Raw genomic sequence first — 8056 nt, 5'->3', positions numbered from 1 at the left:
CCATCCAAACCCAAACCAAAAGCCAGTTTCTTGTTGGGAAAACCCTATCTAAACTCCTTCAGCATCATTTTACACTGGGACCTGCAGCTCAGGCAACCCAGGCAGGGCCCATGGGCTTTGCTTATGGGTGATGGGGGAGTCCCCATCCTGCAGCCCTCCAGAGCCCAGCCAGGCTTCACACACACACACAGTGATGGTCAGAGCAAAGCACTGAAATCAGCTTCCAAACAGCTACACCCAGCCCAGCTCCACCATTGAGTTACCCTGAGGCCGCCCATCTCCGTGCCTCAGTTTACCCAACTGCAGCCACAGCTCTATTTAACCCCTTTTACTGCACGGGCATTGCACGTAGCACTCTATAAGTGTAAAACACATTAACACAGCAAGACCGAAGTCTGCTTTTGCCTAAGGTGGGAAAGTCCAGCAGCGAAAGGACCGGGATCATTGCATTCCCAGCGCACTGCTCTGTTTGCAGCCAGACAGCCTAAGTGATAACGTTAGGAGGGACTTTCAAGGTCCCCATGACTTTAATAGGAAAGGGCACTTTTAAGGGCCCAGTAAAGAGCTGTGTGGTGCTGCCAGCTGCAGCCACTGTTCCCAGCAGAGCTTCATGCCTGGAATCGCTGTTATTCCCCTGGTGTGTGATAGGGATATCATGTGTGAAATGACAGAGCAGACAAGCCAATGGGTTTCAGCTGCACAAGCTCTCAGAGACAAGAAATAGCCCCTAAACATCAATACGCCCTCGGGGACGGCCAGACACAAACCCCAACATGACCTGAGTGCCTATAGGAAGGTTTCCAAACCCTCTGCATGTGCTTTAATCAGTGAACTTCACTGATACGTGGGAAAGGCTTTATTCCCAGTAATTGCCCTTTGACAGCTCTAACAAGTAGGATCTGTTGGGGATGGTAATGATTAAAATGCTGACTCACAGGGGTTTTGCTGGCTTTGTGCTCACTTGGAAGGTATTTTGCATCCTTGCTTCCAACCAACCTGCAATTTCAGTCCTCCGGCTGCAAACAGTCTGTGGCTTTGCACAACTGACTCCAGGTTTCCCTTTGCTGGGTCTGGAGGGAGAGGGTTCCCCTCCCAGTGATACAGGACAGCGAGAGTCCCTGTCCTGCAGCCAGGAATGGCAAGGAGCTCCTGGGCAGCGACAGCTACCCCAGGGTGGGAGCTGAGCCCATAGACATACAGTGCTGAGATGTTAAAACCCCAGGGCAGGTGCTGGCTTTGCAATGCTCCTGTTCATTTCATGGCAAGGCAGCAAAGTACTTCACAAAGGTGTTTAAGGTGCAGCCTCCTGGCTGCCCATAGTGCTGCTGGCTGCTCACCCGGGTGCAAAGAAGGGGTTTATCCCCATGTGCCCCCTTTTGCTCATGGTGCGGTCCCATTCCCTTCAGCCTCCCATGTGCAGCCCCTTCAGGATTGCAGCAGCAGTGATTTGTCACCAGGAGATGGGTGTCCCAGGGCTCAGGGTGGGGAGCTGAGAGGAAGAAGAGGGCAGCACCTTTGCCCTGACAGGGAGCCAGCACCAGCAGATGCTGTGTGCCATGGGGCAGTGCCCGGCAGAGCAGCATGGCACTGCTTTAGGATAGCACCCAACAGGCAGGATCCCTGCCCAGGGTGAGAGACCGTTCATCCACAGGATGGATGGAGCAGGATGGAGCAGTTTCCATGAGCACCAGCTCTGCACTGCTGCTCCTCACAGCCCTCAGTGACATGGGCTGTAACAACTAAGAGGCTTTTTGGGGTTTCCTCTGATAAGGATTTTCCTTCCCTGGTGGCTCAGCAGTGGTGGAGGCCCCTGGCCCCGCTCAGGGATGCGGGCAGCGCTCCTGCCTGCGGAGCCAGCGCGCAGCCTCCACCGTAGGGAAATTGCTAACCCCAGAAAACTGCTCCCCTAATTACAGCGTTGGAGCATGGAGCAAACCACATAAATGATTCACACAGCGTTCCCAAGCTGAAAATGAGAGAGATTCCCAAACACTGCCGAGCCCTGCACGCTGTTATCAGGATGGAAATGCAGCAACTTTCATCATAAAGAGGCGAGAAGGGTGGAGGTGGGGGGGGGGGGGGGGGGGGGAGGCCCCGCCGTTAAATGCATCTCTTCCCATCCAGAAGACCTGGGAGGTCTATTCCCTATAGCTCTTTACAGAAGGGTTGTTAAAGCTCCTCGGGGAGTTCTCGGGCACTATAGAAATGCATCAGCTTGTTATTTCAGAGGGACAGGGATGAGCCTTGCCTGGCAAGCAGGGGATGAAAAGGAGAAGGGGAGCAGACCCAGGGCCAGCAGAAAGGGGTGGCTGGTGATGGGGAAAGAGGGTTAAAAGTGTCCCATTGTTAGGGAAGTTTGCTCTGCTTCAGACCATCCAGCTCCCAGGGCCACTGTGCTGCCTTTTGAAGTGCAACCTTAGGCGGTTCCTTGTCACCCATTGGAGAGGGAGCTTTTTTACCACATTAAGTCATTGGGTAGCAAATGAATGGGGGGGTTTTGACTATTCACAACTTCACCTTATAAATATCAGGGTTGGTGGCTCCTGCAGCTTCCCTCCACCCCGAAGCTCACCTTGGGAAGGAGCAGAGGGAGGCGGCCCTGCTCACTCGGGACCTGTGGTGCAGAGAGCTACAGACCAGCACAAGGGATCCAACCTTCTCCTTGTGACAGCCATGAAGAGAAGCACCTTCCTCATCCTCTCCATCGCAGGGCTCTTCGGTGCCATCCTCCACGCAGCAGCATGGTAGGGTCCAGTTCAGTGCAAAGGGCGTTTTGTAGGGATGCTCTTCAGGCTGTGGCAAGCTCAGTGATTCATTTTCTTCTTTTATCTTTCAGGTCTGTGAATAACTTTCTGATGACAGGACCTAAGGTAATTAACACACGGACTAACAGGGATTTAAAGTACAGCGATTTTGGTTTGCAAATGGGAAATGGTGCTTTTCCAAGGAGCTGGAATTCCCAGAGTGTATCAGCTCCAGGTCCTGCCGAGGATGAGGGAAAAGACCACGACCCGTTTGTGTCTGTTATCCCTGCTGATGGATGGTAACGTGTGGTATCTCCCGTGCCAGGCTTACCTGACGTACTCCAGCAGCGTGGCGGCCGGCGCTCACAGCGGGATGGAGGAGTGCAAGTTCCAGTTCGGATGGGAGCGCTGGAACTGCCCCGAGAGCGCCCTGCAGCTCTCCACACACAACCGGCTCCGCAGCGGTGAGTGCGCCTTTACCTGCATCCCGGGATGCCCTTGGGTACGGGCTGGGACGGTGCTGCCAGTTAAACTGATGGAGAAGAGCTTTGGTGTCCCAAGTGTGGTGGTGGTTTTCCCTCTGTCTGTATTAACGGGTATAATAAGTAGTGCTAACATTTTCTATGACTCCCAGGCTCTCTTTGGGTCACTATCCATGCTGGGTTAGAGACTAATCCTTCCTGCAGTGCTGCTCCATGGCCTTGCTCCTGCCACTCAGTGCATGGCATCCCAGGAGTGCAATGCTAGAGGCACCTGAGCTTGCAATGGGGAAAAGCACAGGAGAGAAACCAGGGACGTGCACTGCTAAAGTGTCTTCATAAGAAACTCGTGGATATATCTCAATGCTTTCTACTTCAACAAGCAGAAATCTCTTTTTTTTTCCCCAAAGCAGCATCTCTGAATGAGTTAGGAAAGCCAAAAAAGAAGCTGGATTGATTAGAAGTGTGGGTGCAGAGGGCCGTTAGCACAGCTTCAACCACCCGGTGAAACAAGATCAGTGATGATTTTCCCCAGCAGGCAAGATCAAAGCACAAACGTGCCCCCTCTGAGCAGGAAAGGGCAGAGGAGAGCTGAGTGAGGGGAAGGCAGTGATAACTAACCTTGGCCAGAGAGGGGCTGGTGCATTGCCTTAGGGTCCTTCTCCATCCCATGCATGGACACCTGCATAATACTGTGCCAGATTACTGCAACCCTCGATGCTGAAGCCTGAAGACTCCACAAGTGTTTAATTTCTGTAGCACTTTCATTACCTTTTGTTCAAACTTGAGGGTATTTTCCTTCCTGCACCTCTGCAGCGCAGATCCTCATCCCCAGTGCACCGGGACCGATGTCTCTATGCGTGCACGGGGCAGCTTTTTGTTCCTCTCTCCTTCAGCCACCCGGGAAACGTCCTTCGTGCACGCCATCAGCTCTGCTGGTGTCATGTACACCCTCACCAGGAACTGCAGCATGGGGGACTTTGAGAGCTGCGGCTGCGATGACTCCAGGAACGGCCGCGTCGGTGAGGATGGGCTGACACCTCCTCTCCATCCCGACACCAGGGCAGGATTGGGTCCGGTGGGATGGTTCTGTGCTCAGTGTGCCTCTGTCCCGCAGGTGGCCGAGGCTGGGTCTGGGGAGGATGCAGCGACAACGTGGAGTTTGGGGAGAGGATTTCCAAGCTCTTTGTGGATGCTCTGGAAACAGGACACGATACCCGGGCACTGATCAACCTGCACAACAATGAAGTCGGGAGGCTTGTAAGTCAAATGCATTGTAGTACTAATATAGACATTATGAAATACTATTAAATACTCATATAGACATTATGAAATACTATTTATTAAATACTAATATGAAATACTATTAAATACTAATACAGACATGAAATACTATTTATTAAATACTAATACAGACATTATGAAATACTATTAAATACTAACATAGACATTATTAAATGTCTATATTGAAAACAAAACCTGAGGCTCTGTGGCTGTTCAGGTCCCTGTCTGCAGCCCTCTGTGACAATTTAGGCCCTGTAGCATTTAATGGCTTAAAAAACACAGCCAGAATCTGGCCCTAAACCTGAATAAAGGAACTGCAGAGAGTTCTTCTCCCTTGCAGCTCTGCAGCTTTGTGTAATGCAGTTAACTATCAGCACACACCACTTATTCAGAAGTGCATGGGGTTTGTACTTGTCTGCTCTGTAAAACAAAGGAGGAACCACCTTGCCCCCTTGCAATATGCATTTCCAAGCTATTTGGTCGGGAAAGCCAGGTGGGAGCTGGCCCTGCTCACTGCCAGATTCACCCCCACACCCTGGGCCAGGCTCTCAGCATCTTGCCAAACCTCCTTGTCTGTAAAAACAAGGCCGGCAACACTTAACATACCTATCTGATAGGGTGTGTCGAGGCTTAATCTCACATAGATACCAGCGATTGGGACCTTATAAATACCAGAGGGAGATAGGTAGATAATATCTGTGAAGTGCTTGGCCTGGAGGAGATGCAGAGAGGTTGGGTATGATTATTCCAAAGCAGTTTCACACGTTTTGAATGAAACCGCTGCTGTAAGGGCTGATGCTGCAATGAGCGAGGTGAGCGGCGTGAGAAGGGCATGACCTGGCCTCTTTCTTGGCCAGGAGAAACAGCTCCTGCGAGGGCTGGAGACAAAAGCTTGTGCCCATTTATCTCTGTCCTTTAAATCAGTGAAGAGGGACAGATGTTCTCCAGGAGCATCAGCTCACGTCTTGGAAGGAGCTGAAGTGATGCTGAGCACAAGCCCCTTTTGTCCCACTGCCACCTGAATTAGAAGTGCTGTGATTTTGGGATTGAAACGATGATGCTCTGCTGCTCCTAACTCCTCCACCTTTCCCATTAAGGCTGTGAAAGCCACGATGAAGCGAACCTGCAAGTGCCACGGCGTGTCCGGGAGCTGCAGCATCCAGACCTGCTGGCTCCAGCTCGCCGAGTTCCGCGAGATCGGGAACTACCTGAAGATAAAATACGACCAAGCCCACAAGCTGGAGATGGACAAGAGGCGGATGAGAGCCGGCAACAGCGCCGACAGCCGCGGGGCCACGGCAGAGACCTTCCACCACGTCCATGCCACGGAGCTGGTCTTCCTGGAGGACTCTCCCGACTACTGCACCAGGAACGCCAGCCTGGGCCACCACGGCACCGAGGGCCGCGAGTGCCTGCAGACGGGCAAGAACCTCTCGCAGTGGGAGCGGAGGAGCTGCCGGCGGCTGTGCACTGAGTGCGGTCTGAGGGTCGAGGAGAGGAGGACCGAGGTGGTGGCCAGTTGCAACTGCAAGTTCCACTGGTGCTGCACGGTGCGGTGCGAGCAGTGCCGGCAGCTGGTGGCCAAGCACTTCTGCACCCGGCGCGACACCGCGGCGCCCAACCACGTCAAGCAGAGGAACAAGGGTCATAAGAGATAAAGGGGCAGATGTGGTGCCCAAGGAGGACACCTTGGTGGTGTCCCTGTTGCTTGGCAGCCACTGGTGGAGCTGGGGTGGGAGGGAGCATCCCCAGGGTCCAGAGGGACCTGCTGAGGATGGATGCTGTGAGATTAGGAAGCACAAAGTGCAGGCGCTGAGGGACCACGGTCCTCCTTGCTTCCATGGTGGGTCTTCAGTGTTTACTAGTAGTAAATGTTTACTAATAGTACTTCTCTCTTGTTGGGAGTCACTTTACCTGTGTATTGGACAGAGGGAAGAGTTCACTGTTTAGATGGGATCAACCCCTTGTGCCACTGACAGTGGTTCCACCACGGCCAGTGGTGGGGCTCCAGCTGTGGCCAGAAGTGGGTCTCAGCAGCCCCGGGTACCACAGCTGGGGCAGCCCCAGCCCTTGATGCACAGCGGCTGCTCAGCAGCGTTCCCAGTGGGAAACTCATGCACTTTCTGATGTGAGGAGATGACTGCAGCCTGCGGAGGGCTTTGCTAAGTTTACAGTCAGTGTTTACAGAGTCCTTCCCCCTCCTTTCCCTCTTATGTTTTGTATTTGGGTACCAGAACCCTGCCTCAACAGACAGTAGCTTCATGTGTTTGTACTGGATGAAACTGAGCAGTTTGCAATTCCCATACTGTTGGTTTGGGTTTGGTTTTAACTATAAGAATTCAGAATTCTTTATGCTTGATGTTGTTATTAATAAGTTGTATTATTGCTTAGCACAATCTCTTTACTCTATGTATTTTGAAGGTATCCCTCAAGAGTTAGGTTTTTGGACTGTATTTTGCAATAAACACCACAATGGAAAGGACTGGCTTTTTCCTGTCTGCTTCCTGAGAGTAGGAATTTAGGTGCCAAATCGTCCCTTTCTGTATGAAACCCAGCACTTCCAAGCTTTCTCATCATTAACCCAAAAGCCACCGGGGTTGATCTCTTAGAGCTCAATAAACGTCGGCTCCAGCCCCCGGAGGGTTCGCTTTAACAGCTATCACCGCACATCCAACAAGCACCAAGCACGCAGGCACTGCCCTGCTCCAGCCCGGTTTGAAGCTCCCAATTCCTCCTTAATTTGCCTGGGCCCGACATCCCCCAGACAATGCCCGGCTTTGATGTGGAAACCATCGGCACCCAGGGCTGAATCCTCGGAGGCACGAGAGGAGCCTTTGAACTGGGGCAGGAGAGAAAGCTCGGGGCCAGCTGTGAATGTGCCTGCAGGGTCCCTGCTGCTCCGGGGGCCGCGGAGGGCAGGGCACAGACTGGCCGCTGCCGTCCTGAGCGGGTCCTGCTCCTCTCCAGGTCTCCCCAGGGCTGTCCATCAGCACGGATCGCTCCTGGGAAGCACAGCACTGCCCTAGAGCTGCGCCATCGCCTGCACCCGCAACGCAGGGACAAAGGATGCTCTGCGGGGTTTGCGGTCCAGCCAGGCGAGGAGGACAAGACACAAGTGAGAAACCACACCACAGCTTTGCCATTCTGTTGTGCCCCCACTACAAATGCTTTGATGCTATTTTATCCAGATATCTCTACGGCTCCTAGTGTAAACACAGCCTTGACACGCACTCGAGCCACAGCAGGGAGCTCAAGGTGTAAAACACACGCGCTGCGAAGCACAAACTGACTTCCATGCATTTACTTCTGCAAAGAGTGGTTCCATTAAAGCTGGAAGAGCTGCACCAGTGCCCACCCCACTGGAGGGCTTTTTCCGCTGCCTATCAACAGCTGTTGAGAAAGTTTAAATAACAAGCAGAAAACCCAAGGGTTTTGCAGTGTCACCACGTTTGCAACCCATCAAAACTCAGGCTGAACTGGAACCGATCAAACCAGAGAAAAGCCCTTCCCTGCATCCTGTGCCCTGGCTGGTTTGTCTGCACGGAACTA

At 52.8% G+C, this 8056-nt stretch overlaps 1 protein-coding gene across 1 annotated transcript; it reads left to right on the top strand.

Moving 5' to 3' along the window:
• The first annotated feature begins 2097 nt into the window (after positions 1 to 2097).
• On the top strand, positions 2098 to 6391 carry WNT8A (Wnt family member 8A). Its single transcript, XM_062638200.1, has 6 exons — positions 2098 to 2744; positions 2837 to 2870; positions 3070 to 3208; positions 4120 to 4245; positions 4341 to 4483; positions 5605 to 6391. Exons 1-6 carry the CDS (start codon positions 2674 to 2676, stop codon positions 6163 to 6165), a joined length of 1074 nt encoding a protein of 357 aa, XP_062494184.1. The 5' UTR covers positions 2098 to 2673; the 3' UTR covers positions 6166 to 6391.
• The last annotated feature ends 1665 nt before the right edge of the window (positions 6392 to 8056 follow it).

This window comes from Pezoporus occidentalis, unplaced genomic scaffold (assembly GCF_034315485.1).
Source record: "Pezoporus occidentalis ecotype Australia unplaced genomic scaffold, CSIRO_AGI_Poc_V1 ctg55, whole genome shotgun sequence".
NCBI lineage: Eukaryota > Metazoa > Chordata > Aves > Psittaciformes > Psittacidae > Pezoporus > Pezoporus occidentalis.
The sequence above is the reverse complement of the archived record's forward strand: the minus strand, read 5'-3'. Positions and strand labels throughout refer to the sequence as shown.

Excerpts from the sequence above, each read along its gene's own strand:
- WNT8A (XM_062638200.1), top strand. The coding sequence starts at position 2,674 with ATGAAGAGAAGCACCTTCCTCATCCTCTCCATCGCAGGGCTCTTCGGT. Across the intron at positions 2,871-3,069 it reads TTCTGATGACAGGACCTAAG|GCTTACCTGACGTACTCCAG; the intron begins GTAATTAACACA and ends CTCCCGTGCCAG. Across the intron at positions 4,246-4,340 it reads CTCCAGGAACGGCCGCGTCG|GTGGCCGAGGCTGGGTCTGG; the intron begins GTGAGGATGGGC and ends TCTGTCCCGCAG.